Genomic DNA, 19,234 nt, shown 5'->3' on the forward strand with positions numbered 1-19,234 from the left:
ATGAGAGGATCCTTTGTGAAAACAGGATGCACTAAAATTACAGTTCTTAAGGCGTCCGCATGCATCCCATCCGAAACAGTTTGTGCATCTTTTATGATGGCATTTTGTGATGTTATTTGTTCGTTTTGGTCTTTGGCAAGGGTTTTTTGGACTGTTTGGGCGGACACATTTTTCTTGAGGCTAGCCGCAGTTCGGTAGCCGAAGTCTCCGCCCGTTCGTCAGCGATTGGTCAACAGTAGGGATTCTTCAATTAAGTGCGTTGTCATTCAAGGAGGGGAGGGAAGACTCGTTTTCATGCACATTTCTTAAATTGAGAAATACTGCACCAAACATCTTAGTTAGAGGTAAACTGTGTGACTAAGACCTACTCTGAAAAAAACAACAAAATGACAGATTTCTTGAGATATCTTAGATCATTATTGTCCAGGACGTTGATCGCGGTCGACCCGTCAATTGCAAACTTCTTTCTAGTAGACCTCATAAAAGTTTCAAAATGTATGCACAAAAAAAAGAGATATTTTGGCAATTCACAGCGTTACCATCGAGTCTGCTTAAAAATAATGAGGTCCACTGTTCTGAAGCACCATATGCTTTGCTTACAGGTTAGCTTCTTTCTCGAATATTACTGCACAGCCCCCCCCCCCCCCCCCCCCCCAATAAGTTTTTAACTGCATAATTCACATAAAATTGGACCAACCCGCGGCACTACAGCTGCTACATTTCATTTCCAAACTGTAGCTACCATAGCAACCGTCTGAAGTTAGTACGTTTACATGTCCACGCTTGCGAGACTTGTAACAGAATATTCTTTGTTATTCCAGTGGTAGTTGTTATTTTACTATGTTTTTTTCTATGAAGTTGAGGTTCCGTTTTTAATATGAATGCTGGACCAAGCAGCAAGAAATCGAAAATTTTCCACTTTCACAGTGAGTGGGAGGAAGATGATTTTTTTTTGCCACAACAAATTCAAAATGTGTGTGTCTGATCTGCTATTCAAACATAGCTCTTGCTAAGAAGGGAAATGTCGAGAGGCATTTCAAAACTGTTCACAAGAAATATGAAAGTGACTTTCCAGCTCAAAGTGAACTACGTAAGAGAAAAGTAAAAGTTGAAGTCTCAACTAGCTGCCCAACAATCGATCTTTACAAGGCCCAGCTCAAAATCAAAGGCAGCCACGATTCCATCATTCCGAGTGAGTCACATACTAGCAAAGCACAATAAACCGTTCCAGGATGGAGAAATGCTAAGAGAGGCCTTTTTGGAGGCAGCAGAAAAGTAGATCCTACATAACTAAAGTCTGGGCACCCCTGTCTTAGATGAATTCAGACTATTTTGAGGAAGTGTATACTGGCTACGGCATCTCAAGGGGGACAAACAGTACTATTGCCTATTTTTCCTCATTTTTCAAGCGGTCTTTTAAGGGAGTATGTGAGGCGTACAGACATTCACTTCAGCAGAGTTCTGCTAGGAGCAAACCAAACCTAGTATGCAGACAGACGCCTTTACAGTGAAAAGTGAGGAAATGTCTTATTGATTATTCATGAAAGATGGGGAGGGACAGAAACATGCAGAATAAAATAAACAAAATCTCAAGGAAATAAAAGCAAGCAAGCTCTCTAGGTCACAGGAATTAAGGATGCCCAGTGAGCACCTTTACATCTTGTCTTGTTTTTGACACTCAGTCTGTGGGGAACTCCTCTGAACAAGCTGAGTGCACAGTACTACGCCTAACTGTGTACAGACAGACTCACTAGTCTCCGGCCAGCTGAAGAGAGTGAAACTCAGAGAGACAGCTCCTAACTCCAGCCACAGACATTGTCTGCCTGTGTCATTCCCATGACCAACAGCAATGATGATGGCGAGAGTGAGAGAGATGTAGAGGTGGACTGCTCTGTGGTGAGAAACGCTGTGTTCTTTCGCAGTGTCATGACCTCCTAACCACTGGGGTGAGGTGATCCTATCGACAGAGCAGTGCCTTTCCCTTCATGTGTAGGAAAAATAAGTGTGTGTGTGTGTGTGTGTGTGTGTGTGTGTGTGTGTGTGTGTGTGTGTGTGTGTAGTGCTGAACCCGGACATCCTTTGTCATTGAGGAGAACTAGACATCAGTTCTTAGAAGTAGCCATTCAGCCAATCACTTTCTAATCTAAGCACACACCTTCAGGCACATTTGGACAACAGAAGAACCATGTAAAAAAGAAAAAATAATCGAGTTTAAAATCAATCAATTGGTTATTTACCATTAACATTTTGGTACTAAAGAGATGGACTGATAGACACACAAATGTGAAAACATATGTATAAACACATACAGACACACACATTGGCTGATAGGCTGTCAGAAAGCATCAGCACTCGGGGCCAGTTGATGGCTGATGATGGAATCAATGGGGCAGATGTGCAAACACGTAAGGCACCACAGGCCTCCTGTCACTAATAAACCCAGCCCAGCTTGGTAATGGAAAAAGGCTAAATTTACCCAAGCGTCCGCAATGTTTCCTCTCCCCTACACATATTGAGACGGGTGGAGGACACAAAAGGGGTATGCCTGGGTATTATGTGATGGCAGGAAGGAGTGTGAATGGAGCGAGCCTCCCTCTAGTCTACAATCGGAAGGGAAACACATCTAAAATCCATATTAGGAAAGCAAACCGTGCTATAACTCGATGTAGGTGAAGTATGGTCAAGGTGAAGGTAAAAAGGAAGCAGATAGCTCAGTACGTTTTAGACTTTAGGTTTTCAAACTTAAAATTCCATTCAAACCTTATCCTGGTTTACAATAATTTACCAGTAGAATTACACTATACTCTAAGCTACAACAGTGACCACACAACTAGTATGAATGATAACACTATTTTCTTTCTGAAAACAGGTTATTCAAGAGCAGGCTTTGCAGCACTCTCCAATGAAAACCAGTGTTGTGCGTGTCTTTTGTGTGAAACCACTAAGTAAATATCTACAGACAGCTGTGAAAAACACTGTCAATAATATAAATTAAGAGCTTGAACCAATTCTCCTGGAAAAATGCTACTCTGAGGACAGAGCTGCTCAAGGAGAGACAAAGTAGTTAAATAGCATGAAAACCATGAACATACGTGCCACACAAAGAGCCCAGTTCAGAGGAAAGTTGGGCCTCATCTCAGGCAATCATTCTTGGAATAAAAATGCAAAGGAATATGCAAAGAGAGAGAGAGTGACCTTTTTTCAGATGGTATCGCCTTTAATCCTTAGCATGGAGTCCTGTTGGGACACAAGCTGGAAGAGGCTGATAAAACAGCCTAAATGCCACTTAGCATCTGCATCTCTAGGTTGCATATTAATGGAGGGCTGGCAACCGATCTGCCTGTAGAGGAGCCATTAGAGGGACGCACCGGGCAAGTTGAACACTTTTACCTCAGCGGCTGCAGTTGAGGTTTTACAGTGGAAGGGATGTTTGAGGAAAATGTGTTGTAGCACGTCTGTGATTCATAGCTTTTACAAATGGCTACTGCCTTCGGCTATCACTTGCACTATTACACATACAGTGCATTCAGAAAGTATTCAGACCCTTAGACTTTTCCACATTTTGTTACAGCCTTAATCTGAAATAGATTGTTTTCCCTCATCAATGTACACACAATAACCCATAATGACAAAGCAAAAACAGGTTGACATTTTTGCAAACGTATAAAAATAAATAAACACACCTTAAGTGTAACTATTCAGACCCTTTGCTATGAGACTAGAAATTGAGCTCAGGTGCATCCTGTTTCCATTGATCATCCTTCAGATGTTTCTACAACTTGATTGGAGTCCACCTGTGGTAAATTCAATTGATTGTACACTTGTCTATATAAGATCACACAGTTGACAGTGAATGTCAGAGCAAAAACCAAGACATGAGGTCGAAGGATATGTTCGTAGATCTGGGGAAGGGTACCAAAAAATGTCTGCAGCATTGAAGGTCCCCAAGAACACAGTGGACTCCATCATTCTAAAATATAATAAGTTTATAACCACCAAGACTCTTCCTAGAGCTGGCCGCCTGGCCAAACTGAGCAATCGGGGGAGAAGGGCCTTGGTCAGGGAGGTGTCCAAGAACCCAATGGTCCAGAGTTCTTCTGTGGAGTCAGGCCTTTATGGTAGAGTGGCCAGACGGAAGCCACTCCTCAGTAAAAGGCACACGACAGCCCGCTTGGACTTTGCCAAAAAGGCACCTAATGGACTCGCAGACCACAAGAAACAAGATTCTCTGGTCTGATGAAACCAAGATTGAACTCTCTGGCCTGAATGCCAAGCGTCACGTCTGGAGGAAACATGGCACCATCCCCATGATGAAGCATGGTGTTGGCATCATGCTGTGGGGACTGGGAGGCAGGGACTGGGAGAGATTCAGGATCAAGGGAAAGATGAACGGAGTTAAGTACAGAGAGATCATTGATGAAAACTTGCTCCGGAGTCATCAGGACCTCAGACTGGGGTGAAGGTTCACCTTCCAACAGGACAACGACCCTAAGCACACAGCCAAGACAACACAGGAGTGGCTTCGGGACAAGTCTCTGTATGGCTTGAGTGCCCCAGTCAATGTCATATCAGTTTTAAAATGTTTAATACATTTGCTAAAATGTTTTTAAAAAATACAACAACAAAAAAGTCATAATGGTGTATGTGTAGATTGATGAGGGAATTTTTAAAATCAATTTTAGAATAAGGCTGTGACAACAAAATGTGGAAAAAGTCTGAATACTTTCTGAATGCACTGTAGGCTACAGAGCAACAAAAAGAAAACACACTGAAGCAAAGCGTGAAACTCAAACAAGCTTAATATGGGAAAATGTAATGGTAGAGATAAAATTAGGTCTCACTCTCAAATTAATGTAGGTTAAAAAAATTGAGATGTTTGAAGAGGGAGCCAATGAACATCACACACACGCACGCACACAACTGTAATTTACAGATTATGTCATGCTAAAAAGCATGGCTTACTGAGAGGATACTCAGTAAATAAGGATTACTGAGACATTTATTGGAAGAGACGTAGCGAAGAACAAATGTTAGTGGCATTGCCCCCTGCTGGACAGGATGGAAGCTGCTCCTTTAATTACAATGAATATGAAATAAATGTTCAGAGAAATTACCTCTTGAATGAAACTAAAATTAACTTTGAGCCAATACAAAATGGCAGTTTTACACACAGAAAGAAGCAGCGTTGGGATGTGTGAGCGGTGGAGTCAGCAATTAGCCTAGACTTGACATTTCAGTCTCAAATGGTCGTTAGTCGTTACTTCCGAACAACCCCCATGTGAAAATGCTAATATCTCTGAATTGCTGCAATTAGAAAAGGTTTGCTCTAAGGCCTGATTATTTGTTTTCTTTCAAAATGTTACTGGGGGAAATTGACTTCTCAGATGGGGGAACTTAAAACATTTGTATCAATAGATTAAGTCTTTCATGCTTCTTCTCTAATGGCTATGGTCTCTATCATGTTCATATCTGTGAATAAAAATGTAGAAAAATGAGTGAAACCGATAAATGTCACCATTAGGTGTTTTGTACTTAGCAAATTAACGTTTCACAAACGTACCTCATCTATAAGAGTTAAATACCATTGTCAAAATGTGACAATTGATTTGGACCACAAAAATAACATGGAGCACCGATACGATACTTTGTTTGTTTTTCTTCTTAAGGAAAAAGGTTCCCCTTGTTGAACATGGTGGATCAAACGTGTCATTAGCCTTCTGGCTTTTTGTCGGAACAAATAGGCATTGCACTCGGGTGGTCTTTAAGAAAGATGACTGCTGTTGTACATGGGGGAGGGGGGAACAGTATCTTAAGAGAAGCCCACCGTTTTGATGGAGCTGCGAGTCTTCTCTTTCCACTCATGGCTGCTCAGCTCAAAGGTGCAGTGCACGTAGGTCTCTCTGTCATACGAGCCCAGGATAAACAGCCTGAAGGAGAGATTACAGAAGAAAAAGCTAATTTAGACAGTACATCATTGCGGATTCTCCTGGTCTCCCTATGTATAGTGCATAGCCTACTGTATGTAAACCTGTTGATGCCACTGTGTTTTCTGGTGCTACTAAGATGTATCAGAGACCCCTGACCAATGGTTACAATGATACTAAAGCAAACAAAACACTGTCAAGGCTATTGCTGCCCCCTGGTGTAGTGATGAAAATACACAAGAAAAGCATAAACTACTGTAGTATAGCAGGAGTATCTGAGCATTTGAAGTGTTGAGCTATTTACACTCCCGTACTTATTTATTTTGGACGGTGAATATAAAACGTTTAATTTCTCTCTATACTCCAACATTTTAGATAAAATGTTTCATGTGAAGAGACAGTATGGAATGTCACCTTTGATTTGAGGGTATTTTTTATACATATCTGTTTTACAGCACTTTATTTATCTAGTACCCCAATTTGAAGGTGTCATAAGTATTTTTAGAAATGTACTTGTGTATGAAAGTAGTCAAATGTGTAGTATTTGGTCCCATATTCCTAGCACACAATGACTACATCAAGCGTGTGACTCAACAAAATCGTTGGATGCATTTGCAGTTTGTTTTGGTTGTGTTTCAGATTATGATGTGCCCAATATAAATGAATGGCAAATAATTTATGGTGTCATTTTGGAGTCACTTTTATTGTAAATAAGAATAGAAAATGTTTCTGAACACTTCTACTTTAATGTCATGCTACCATAACTATGGATAATCCTGAATACTGATGAGAAAGTTAGACGCACAAAGATCATACCCCCAAGACATGCGAACCTCTCACCATTACCAATAACAGGGGGTTAACATTTGTTTTGGGGGGGGGGTATAATATTTATAACTTTCTCGCTCATCATTATTTAAGATTGATTCATGATTATCCGTAATCATGGTAATATCCACATTGTGTTCAGAAACATTATATTCTTATTTACAATAAAAGTGACTTCAAAAAGACAATACATTATTTTCCATTCAGTTCTATTAGGCACAACATAATCCGAAACACAACCAACTGCAAATGCATCCAACAATTTTGTTGAGTCACAAGCTTGATGTAGTCATTGTGTGCTAGGAATATGGGACCAAATACTACACTTGACTACTTATGACACCTTCAAATAGAGGGTACTAGATACAGAAAGTTCTTTCATTTCTAAACGGTAAAAAAGTGATATAAAACACCCTCAAATAAAAGGTGACATTCTGTAGTGTCGCCTCATATGAAACATTTAATCTCAAATCCAAAATGCTGGAGTATAGAGCCAAATGAAAAGTTTTTGCTTCACTGTCCAAATTAATACATAGGAGAGTCTTCTTGTATATTGTGCGATTAATTTCTACAATATACAGTACGTAGACCTATCTGAAATTGATGGTTTCAAAATAAAAATAAATGTCTTAATTTTAAGGTCATAAAAATACAACTGACAAGTGTTAAAAAAGCTAATAAAAAAACGGTAGTAACCTTTTTTATTTTCCTCAATTAGACCACTGGATAAACCCTTTACTTAAATGAATTGAGTCGCCAATTACTGTATACAACAAGCTCAGTATTTATACAGGATGTGTGGATACTGGATTCTGGATTAACAATATACTGACTATGTCTCCATCTAGTGGTGGTAGACAGCACATTTTACACAGACTTGATAACTTAATACTGCCACTGACTGATTATAAATCTTCGAGCTCCTCTCTGAATTTGGGTAAAAGCCGACCACTAAAACTTTGGACACCCTTCTTCTGTCTTGACCAGTGTCTTAACTAGTTCACGACCAAGGGCCTGGATTTAAATCAGTTACCAAAAAAGCTCTTGAATATTTTAAATGAATGTATTACAGTTTAAATAGTACCAGTCAAAGTTTTGGACACAACTACTCATTCAAGGGTTTTGATGTATTTTTGCTATTTTCTACATTGTAGAATAGTGAAGACATCGAAATAACACAGTAATAACCAAAAAAAGTGTTAAACAAATATATATTTTAAATTTGAGATTCTTCAAAGTAGCCACCCTTTGCCTTGATGACAGCGTTACAAACTCTTGGCATTCTCTCAACCAACTTCATGAGGTAGTCACGTTGGAATGTATTTGTTTCCTTCTTAATGCGTTTGAGCCAATCAGTTGTGTTGTGACAAGGTAGGGGTGGTATACAGAAGATAACCCTATATGGTAAAAGACCAAGTCCATATTATGGCAAGAACAGCTCAAATAAGCAAAGAGAAACGACAGTCTATCATTACTTTAAGACATGAAGGTCAGTCAATACGAAACATTAAGAACCTTGAAAGTGTCTTCAAGCAGTCGCAAAAATCATCAAGTGCTTTGATGTAACTTATTAACTGCACCTCCGATTGCAGCCCAAATAAATGCTTCCCAGAGCTCAAGTAACAGACACATCTCAACATCAACTGCGTGAGGAAACTGTGTGAATCAGGCCACTAAGGACACCAATAAGAAGAGACTTGCTTGGGTCAAGAAACACAAGCAAATAGACATTACACCGGTGGAAATCTGCCCTTTGGTCTGATGAGTCCCAAATGTGAGATTTTTGCTTCCAACTACCGTGTCTTTGTGAGATGCCGAGTAGGTGAACGAATGATCTCGCATATGTGGTTCCCACCGTGAAGCATGGAGGAGGAGGTGTGATGGTGCTTTGCTGGTGACACTGTCGGTGATTTATTTAGAATGACTTAACCAGTATGGCAGACTTAACCAGCATGGCTACCACAGAATACTGCAGCGATACGCCATCCCAACTGGTTTGGGCTTAGTGGGACTATCATTTGTTTTTCAACAGGACAATGACCCAACACACCTCCAGGCTGTGTAAGGGCTATTTGACCAAGAAGGAGAGTGATTGAGTGCTGCATCAGATGACCTGGCCTCCACAAATCACCCACCCAATTGAGATGGTTTGGGATGAGTTGGAATGCAGAGTGAAGGAAAAGCAGCCAACAAATGCTCAGCATATGTGGGAACTCCTTCAAGACTGTTGGAAGCGCTGGTTGAGAGAATGCCAAGTGTACAAAGCTGTAATTTATTTATACATTTTTTTAAACTTTTAAGTCAGTTAAGAACAAATTCTTATTTACAATGATGGCCTAGGTAGGTTAACTGCCTTGTTCAGGGACAAAACGACAGATTTTTACCTTGCTAGATCAAATCCCCGAGCTGACAACCTTTCGGTTTCTGGCCCAACGCTCTAACCACTACGCTACTTTGAAGAAACTCAAATATAAAATAGATTCTCATTTGTTTAACACTTTTTTGGTTACTACATGATTCCATAGGTGTTATTTCATAGTTTTGAAGTCAACAATATTATTCCACAATGTAGAAAATAGTTTAAAAAATAATAATAATTAAAAAGTGAATGAGTAGGTGTCTCCAAACATTTGACTGGTACTCTATATTCATACAGAGCCTAGTGAAAGTCTACACACCCCTTGCACAGTCTTCACATTTTGATGCCTTACAATTACATCTAAAAAAAGGGATTCATTTGGATTTTATTCCTACAGATCAACACAACCTACTGCTCGTGGCAATGTCATTTCGCTAAGTTTACCTTTAAGGGCATTGTTGCAAATAGAATGGATGATTTGGAGTGGATTTTTTAACACCAGCTTTCTTCTTTTCACTTTGTCATACAGGCCAGTAATGTGAAGTGAAAGCAAAGTTGTTGATCCTCTGTATTTTCAAGTATTGTGGTGGCAGCATCTGGTTATAGATATGCTCGTCACCGGCAGGGACTGGGGAGTTGGTCCGGATTTAAATAAATATTAAAAAGGAGCTCAGGTAAAAAGTTTGACTGCTGTAGGTTTTCCTATTTTTCAGCAGGAGAATTACACACATTTTAACACCAAAGTCAACGTTTGAATAGTGCTGTCCATCAATGATTCCCAACCAAATTGACTGAGCTTGAGCAATATTGACAAAAACTATAGTTGCTGTAAGAGTTGTGCAAAGTTGGCAAAATCTTATTCAAAATGAGTCACAGTTGAATTACTGCCAAAGCTTCTTCCACCAAGTATTAACTCTGGGGTGTGAAAATATATGCAATGTGTATTTTGTATTAATTTGGAGTAACATTTTTTACTTCGAAATCCCTTTTTAGATTGAATTTTAGACTTTCACTAGCGATGTATTTTGGACACATGGTAGGCAAGAAAAAGCAAGCATGCTATCATTACATTTTAAGAGGTTTCTCACCGTCTGTTGGTAGTAACCAGACAGAAAGTAGCCACTCAAAACTAAGAGGAGAACATAAAGAACATGATAGGCAGTTTAAAGAGATCCTGTTGCAATTTACAATCGATCAAATATTCATCTGAACCAGTTCACTGTTCATTTCAGGCCTATGTAGAATATTCTGATATTCCTCTGAATATCAACAACCTTTTATTCCTTAAAAATGCATTGCCTATTCCCCAAAAACTAAGACCTCGCAGTTTGGTAGCATTTGGCTCCATCCCAATGGAATTTCACAGAGACAAACCCAATATTGGGGACGGTAAGTTGAAGTGGATGGTTGTCATTGTCAGACATGTCTGGCTGGCCAAGTGAGGTAATAGGGTATCCATTTGCAGCAGCTGTGAGGATAGGAGTGCCAGCCAGCCAGCCATAGCGTTGGCCTGGCCTCATAATGGGCAGGGACTGTGCATTGTGCATTATTAATGAGGAGCGGATTCTGGATGTCCTACTGTCTGTAGCCACTCCACTACTATACCAGACCCAAGCAACATAACAAAGGCTTACACCACCGTCAAGAGAGGGTGGAGGAGACAGAGCTCAGGCCCAGAGCTGGCATGTTTACACATTTTCATTGGCCCAGAGTAGGGCTGTGGAGGTCATGAAATTGTCTCATCTGGTTGTCATGCAAAAGTCTGCCGGTCTCACGGTAATTGGCAGCTAATAAACATAAACATGTTTAGCATCTCAAGGCCTCCACGCACACAAGCCGCTGATGCATGCCTTTCCAACATGTACATTTAAAAAAAGTAGAATAAATCAGTTTAATATACACCATCAAAATAAATCCATTATTTATTTTAGTCAGATCTAAAGGAATATTTTGATGAAAATGTATTTCAGAAGAACAAAATATGAGTTGGCCTAAATTATGTTATCTGGCTATGCTCCATGCCATAGACTGTAGGCTTGTTCATTTACCTGACAAGATATGCTTTTAAGTCCAGTGCCATTATTTTATATTATAGTAAGAGGAATTTAATTGAACTTAGCTGAATAAAATAGAAAGGATATTTTTCCCGGAGCGAGGGCGCATATGAAGTGGCTATGTTGAGAATCAAGGTGATCATCTGAAACAGGCCCTATACGCTAGATTTAGTCATTTGGCAACTTTAGTTGTCAATGATAAACCTTAGAAATCAAAACTTATACGGGCTGCAAGATGCGACTATAGGCTATTGATGATTTGAGAAAGTCACAAAAAAAGCTTGCGCTCTGTTCCTTGCCTCAGGCTGCACAGCTGTTCTCTCAAGTGATCATATTTTCACCCATCAGACTGTTCTCAATTTAATCTTGTCTTTACCAATATGTAAAAGTATTTTCAATTTAGAAATGGCCCATTATCAAACGGGCAGAAGCATGGGCATGGGAAAAAAAAGACATGTCATCCGTATACACTCGAATAACGAATGGAGGCCGCGCGCTTTAGGAACTATTGGATATAGGAGCAACGTCAACTTATCAATATTACGACCAGGAATACGACTTTCCCGGATCCTCTGTTTGGACCACCAGCCAGGACAATGGATCGGATGCCAGTTGGCGACCCAAAACAACGGCGCCGCAGAAGGGGCAGGTCAGGCTCCGTAGACGAGCACATTTCTCACAGGGTCCCGAGTATACTACTTGCCAATGACCAGTCTCTTGACAACAAGGTAGACGAAATTCGAGCAAGGGTTGCCTTCCAGAGAGACAGCAGAGATTGTAACATTCTCTGTTTCACGGAAACATGGCTCACTCGGGATACATTATCAGAGTCGGTACAGCCACCCGGTTTCTTCACGCGCCGACAGAAACAAACATCTCTCTGGTAAGAAGAAGGTCGGGGGTGTATGCCTGATTAACGAGTCGTGGTGTGATCATAACAACATAATGGAACTCAAGTCCTTTTGTTCACCTGACCTAGAATTCCTAACAATCAAATGCCGACCGCATTATCTACCAAGAGAATTCTCTTCGATTATAATCACAGCCGGCATCCCTAGCCCCGTCCTCAGAGCATGCCCAGAACAGCTGGCTGGTGTGTTTATGGACATATTCAATCAATCCCTATCCCAGTCTGCTGTTCCCACATGCTTCAAGAGGGCCACCATTGTTCCTGTTCCCAAGAAAGCTAAGGTAACTGAGCTAAATGACTAGCACTCACTTCCGTCATCATGAAGTGCTTTGAGATATGATCAAGGATCATATCACCTCCACCCTACCTGACACCCTAGACCCACTCCAATTTGCTTACCGCACCAATAGGTCCACAGATGACGCAATTGCAATCACACTGCCCTAACCCATCTAGATAAGAGGAATACCTATGTAAGAATGCTGTTCATCGATTACAGCTCAGCATTTAACACCACACCATGGGTCTCGACCTCGCCCTGTGCAATTGGGTCCTGGACTTCCTGACGGGCCGCCCCCCAGATGGTGAAGGTAGGAAACAACATCTTCACCCCGCTGATCCTCAACACTGGGTCCCCACAAGGGTGCGTTCCCAGCCCTCTCCTGTACTCACCGTTCAACCATGACTGCGTGGCCATGCACGCCTCCAACTCAAATCATCAAGTTTGCAGATGACACTACAGTGGTAGGCTTGATTACCAACAACGACAAGATAGCCTATAGGGAGGAGGTGAGGGCACTCGGAGTGTGGTGTCAGGAAAATAACCACACACTCAACGTCAACAAAACAAAAGATGATGATCGTGGACTTCAGGAAACAGCAGAGGGAGCACTCCCCTATCCACATCGACGGGACAGTAGTGTAGAAGATGGACAAACTGAAATGGTCCACCCACAAGGCCAGCGTGGTGAAGAAGGCGCAGCAGCGCCTCTTCAACCTCAGGAGGCTGAAGAAATTCGGCTTGTCACCAAAAACACTCAAACTTTTACAGATGCACAATCGAGAGCATCCTTTCGGGCTGTATCACCGCCTGGTACGGCAACTGCTCCGCCCACAACCGTAAGGCTCTCCAGAGGGTAGTGAGGTCTGCACAATGCATCACCGGGGGCAAACTACCTGCCCTCCAGGACACCTACACCACCCAAAGTCACAGGAAGGCCAAAAAAGATCATCAAGGACAACAACCACCCGAGCCACTGCCTGTTCACCCCGCTATCATCCAGAAGGCGAGGTCAGTACAGGTGCATCAAAGCAGGGACCGAGAGACTGAAAAACAGCTTCTATCTCAAGGCCATCAGACTGTTTAACAGCCATCACTAACATTGAGTGGCTGTTGCCAACATACTGACTCAAATCTCTAGCCACTTTAATAATAAAAAAGTGGATGTAATAAATGTATCACTAGTCACTTTAAACAATGCCACTTTATATAATGTTTACATACCCTACATTACTCATCTCATATGTATGTACTGTACTCTATACCAGCTACTGCATCTTGCCTATGCCTTAAGGCCATCGCTCATCCATATATTTATATGTACATATTCTTATTCATTCCTTTACACTTGTGTGTATAAGGTAGATGTTGTGAAATTGTTAGGGTACTTGTTAGATATTACTGCATGGTCAGAACATCTGCTAACCATGTGTATGTGACCAATAACATTTGATTTGGATAGACATTTTGGAACGTAGCATAAGGTAACCACTCCATCTGGTATGAATAATAATAATAAATAACAGTCCACACTCAAAAGTGATTACTCTAATTTGTTTAATTTTGGAGTATAGGCTAGACCAATTATGTACCAAAGGCATCTTAAAATCAGTTTAGTTTTTTGTTTTTCTGCCATGCGTAATATGTAGGTTATATATTGTATAACGGCAGAGTCATAATTCAGGTTTTTATTTCGTGCTTCGGCTCAAAGCCTCTGCGGCTGCATAAGCCCTAATATGCCTGTGTGTTTTGAATTAATCATCACCTTAGAAAGTACTGTTCCATTTCGTTGTGTTTCGAAACTATTTGCATTGATGTCAGAGTGGTTAGAGGGACAATAGAGCCCTGAGTACCAGGCCATTAGGCCATTAGCAAGTTGGGTACTACTAAAGCATGTCCAGTGTGCATAAGAGGAGATTACCATGACTCAACAGTCACACAGAATTGTACTGCGGTTATGACTGTCGGTGAGGTGGTAATACAGTCACCGCAACAGCCCTAGTCCAGTGCAGAAGTGGGTGTGTTTTAGGAAGGGAGAGGAGACTAGTGAAGGGATACGTCACCTACCCCGAGACAAAGTGCTGCTTTTTAAGTGTGCCCTCTAACACAGAAACCAAACCAGCTGCGCGCGTGCGCCATCATGCATAAATGTATTTTGTCCCGCCACACCAAATGCGATCACGACACGCAGGTTAAAATATCAAAACAAACTCAACCAATTATATTAATTTAGGGACAGGTCGAAAAGCATTAAACATTTATGGCAATTTAGCTAGCTAGCTTGCACTTGCTAGCTAATTTGTCCTGGGATATAAACATAGAGTTAACATTTTACCTGAAATGCACAAGGTCCTCTACTCCGCCAATTAATCCAAACATAAAATGGTCAACCAAATCGTTTCTAGTCATCTCTTCTCCTTCCAGGCCTTTTCTTCTCTTGACTTTATATGGCGATTGGCAACTTTCATAAATTAGGTGCATTACCGGCACTGACCTCATTCGTCTTTCAGTCACCCACGTGGGTGTAACCAATGAGGAGATGGCACGTGGGTAGCTGCTTCTATAAACCAATGAGGAGATGGGTGAGGCAGGACTTGCAGTGCAATCTGCATCAGAAATAGAACTGACTTCTATTTTAGCCCTTGGCAACGCAGACGCTCATTGGCGCGCGCGAGCAGTGTGGGTGCAATAATTGAATAACATGCATGTCTAAATTTATTTTGCAACGCTCGCGCACACGACGTGAGCGGTGTAGTCAGCCTGAAACTGTGGTAGGCATTGTCGCCCAAACAGATTAGGTTAGTTTGAGCAGGCGGTAACTCAATCACCTGGTAAATATGTAGCCTTACTGGTTAAGTTGATTAGTGCTGCATTTCCTTTCTGTGGCTAGAGAATAAAAGGCCTTGATCATTTATGAAGAGCAGGCTTGAACACCTAGCTTAGATACTAGTGACAAATGCAATGTCAACATATAGTCCAGACATCTTAGGTCCTTTTAATACTGATGTAATAAAAGTGATTTTCACCATAAGATATATCCTAACCTGTCAAGTAGCTCAAACCAGGCTAGAATACACACAGCGTGTGGCCTACCTTATGATTCTGCATAAAAAGTGCTGAACATACTGTATGTGGCATAAAGTATATAGTATCCCTGTGCAGAAAAGCTGTGGAGACCGCAGACACAAACTGCGAGTACCGCTGAACTACTTATAATGATCAAAAGCATTTCATTCTTATGGTCTCATAGGCCTGTTAGGACCATAACACTAACTACATACAACATGGGAAGGGTCGACTTAGAATGAGTATAATTATAGTATATCTTCTCTGATAAAAGGAGGATTGCTGTAATGCATAGGGAAATAACACCCCACCCCCGTCTCCCATATTACCAAGAATGCGTCATCCTACCTGCTACATTCAACGAGGGTGACCCTAAGCCGACCCTCAACCAATCCTGAGTCCTGAACAGAGAGGTCCAAGTCACAGGCGGAGGATCCAATGGAAGGTTGCACTTGGAACGGGAAGAAGGGTTTGTATCTGAAAAAACACAAAAAAGGTAGACAATGAGTAAATTATTATACATTTGTCGTATACTGTTAGTGATTTCAGTGCGACTATAACTGCTGAGGGATTCTACACTTGAAAAAACTTGGGGCCTAACTGAAAACAAAAGTCAAATTTTAGCAGTGTTTGACAATCGAAGCATAGGCCTCTGGCTTTTCCATTGGGGGTAACATCTACGTTTCAGATGATGATCTGCTGTTAGCCCACAGCAACAGATTAACAGACAATCGTTAAGCATTTCTGCTTTGTCATCATCCTCAGGATTGTCTCTCTTAAGTGACAGAAATACAGGCTCAGTGATAAAACTAGAGACAACCAACAGTCTAAAACACATGCTAAAGCTGCTATTGACGGCTTCTTCACGACACCTACACATAAACAAAGCCACACAGTACAGGACTACAGATATAAAAGGCACAAAACAAAAAAAACGCACTGAATCAATGTGTGTAATAAATTAGTGTAATATGTTACATTGTAATTACAGGAATAATTACACAGTAATAAGGGCACTTCCTTGCTCAGAGAATGAATGGGTTGGAAAAGGGAACGAAGACAATGAGAAGAAGAGATGACGTAGAAAGAGAAAATAAAAATAAAATGAGAAAATAAACATTTTAGGGAAAAAAAAAGGAGAGATTGAGAGGATATGGAGTTGAAAAATGAAGGAGGGATGATGTAGAGATGAGGAAGCTGGTGAGATGAGAGGAAAAGTAGGGGAAAGATGGAGAACAGATAGATAAGAAATGTTGGAGACCCTATAGGAGCGTCTACAGGAGCCCCACGGTTCCAGTTGGCAGGCAGGCAGGAAAGGCAGGAGGAAATCCATGTCCTGCTGGGATCAGATTATCTAACAAACCCTGGTTGTTTCCTGCTCTCGCTCCACAGCAGGAAGGCTGACCTCAACCAATGCGGGGCTGAGAAAGTCACTCACAGCTTGACTCTCCATCTCTCAGGCTCGCCCTAGCTCACACTCTTCTACTCACACACTAACCCACTCTCCGAACATGGCGTTCTCCTGCCCCTGTTGCTCGCTCACCCGCTCTCCCTGACCATACACACAGACACCCTCACAAAATGTTTGGTCCGAGCACTGTGACTTCCTCAATTGGGTGTGGTCATTGGCTAAAAGCAGCAGTAAGGCAGATGGTTAAACCGTAAAGAATGGGTTCATTGTAATTAGGTAATAAAAAGCATGAGCTGGAACGCACCCAAAATAGTTATTTGAGGTGCTGACTAACGGTGAGTAAACTGTATGATATTAAATAAGAGTCTCACACTCCATATACAAGCTTCCAGTCATTTATTGGATAAAGCACCAACTGTGCACAACAGTGACGCAGAAACGTTGGTGGTTCACCCAACAAATTACTGGGAGCTTGTATATACAGTGTGCGACTCCCTTTACACATTGTAATTAAGAACATCATGCGGTTTGGGACCACACGTATGCCTTTATTTTTGGCCCCTGATGCTATGTCTAGCCTGAAGCCCCTCGCATTCTAAACCAGATAATATTTTGTGTAACTGTTCATAATAATCTAACATGGAAGATGTGAGATAGCCTAACCATAGACATATTGAATAGAAAAAAAGTATAACTCATTCTAGTTCTGTGAGCCTAACTCATCTCCAAAAGTCAAAGCAGGGAAACTTAAATCTCTATCAGCATGTTAAATGTGCAACCAGAGGGAAAGAAAATTCTAGACCACCTTTACTCCACACACAGAGACGCGAACAAAGCTCTCCCTCACCTTCCATTTGGCAAATCTGACCAAAATTGTATCCTCCTGATTCCTGCTTACAAGCAAAAATTAAAGCAGGAAGCACCAGTGACTCGGTCTATAAAAAAGTGGTCAGATGAACGAGATGCAAAGCTACAGGACTGTTTTGCTAGCACAGACTGGAATATATGTTTTGGGATTCTTCCGATGGCATTGAAGAGTACACCATATCAGTCACTGGCTTTATCAATAAGTGCATCGAGGACGTCATTCCCACAGTGACTGTACGTACATACCCCAAACAGAAGCCATGGATTATAGGCAACATTCACACTGAGCTAGAGAGTAGAGCTGCCGCTTTCAAGGAGCGGGATTCTAACCCGGAAGCTTATAGGAAATCCTGCTATGCCCTCCGACGAACCACCAAACAGGCAAAGCATCAATAAAGGACTAAGATCGAATCATATGATACCGGCTCCGACGCTCGTTGGATGTGGCAGGGCTCGCAAACTATTACATACTACAAAGGGAAGCACAGCCGAGAGCTGCCCAGTGACACGAGCCTACCAGACGAGCTAAATAACTTCTATGCTCGCATCGAGGCAAGTAACACTGAAACTTACATGAGAGCATCAGCTGTTCCGGACGACTGTGTGATCACGCTCTCCGCAGCCGATGTGAGTACGCTCTTCGCAGCCAATGTGAGTAAGACCTTTAAACAGGTTAACATTAACAAGGGCATTGGGCCAGACGGATTACCAGGACGTGTACTCCGAGCATGCGCTGACCAACTGGCAAGTGTCTTCACTGACATTTTCAACCTCTCCCTTGCCGAGTCTGTAATACCAACATGTTTCAAACAGACCACCATAGTCCCTGTGCCTAAGAACACTAAGGTAACCTGCCTAATTGACTACCGACCCGTAGCACTCACGTCTGTAGCCATGAAATGCTTTGAAAGTCTGGTCATGGCTCACAACACCATCATTAGCCCAGAAACCCTAGACCCACTCCAAATTTGCAAACCGCAACAACAGATCCACAGGTGATGCAATCTCTATTGCACTCCACACTGCCCTTTCCAAACTGGACAAAAGGAACATTTATGTGAGAATGCTGTTCATTGACTACAGCTCAGCGTTCAACACCATAGTGCCCTTAAAGCTCATCACTAAGCTAAGGACCCTGGGACTAAACACCTCCCTCTGCAACTGAATCCTGGACTTCTTGACAGGCCACCCCCAGGTGGAAAGGGTAGGTAACAATATCTGCCACGCTGATCCTCAACATGGGGGCCCCTCAGGGGTGCGTGCTCAGTCCCCTCCTGCACTCCCTGTTCACTCATGACAGCACGGCCAGGCACGACTCCAACACAATCATTAAGTTTGCTGATGACACAACAGTGGTTGGCCTGATCACCAACAACAATGACACCTGACCGTGTGGTGCAAGACCAACAACCTCTCCCTCAACGTGATCAAGACAAAAGGAGATGTCTACTTTTAAACTCGGACAAAACAGAGATGCTTGTTCTAGGTCCCAAGAAACACAGAGATCTTCTGTTGAATCTGACAATTTATCTTGA

At 41.8% G+C, this 19,234-nt stretch overlaps 1 protein-coding gene across 1 annotated transcript in view; it reads right to left on the reverse strand.

The window, feature by feature from the left end:
• The window catches only part of LOC139570825 (PDZ domain-containing protein 8-like), a 67,925-nt gene that overhangs the window by 25,961 nt on the left and 22,730 nt on the right, over positions 1 to 19,234 (reverse strand). The window contains exons 2-3 of the mRNA XM_071393035.1: positions 15,770 to 15,898; positions 5,825 to 5,927 (exon numbers count right to left, since the gene is read on the reverse strand). Coding sequence (XP_071249136.1) covers positions 5,825 to 5,927; positions 15,770 to 15,898 — 232 coding nt within the window. The remainder of the gene's footprint in view (positions 1 to 5,824; positions 5,928 to 15,769; positions 15,899 to 19,234) is intronic.

The sequence above is a fragment of the Salvelinus alpinus genome, chromosome 3 (assembly GCF_045679555.1).
Source record: "Salvelinus alpinus chromosome 3, SLU_Salpinus.1, whole genome shotgun sequence".
Classification (NCBI taxonomy): domain Eukaryota; kingdom Metazoa; phylum Chordata; class Actinopteri; order Salmoniformes; family Salmonidae; genus Salvelinus; species Salvelinus alpinus.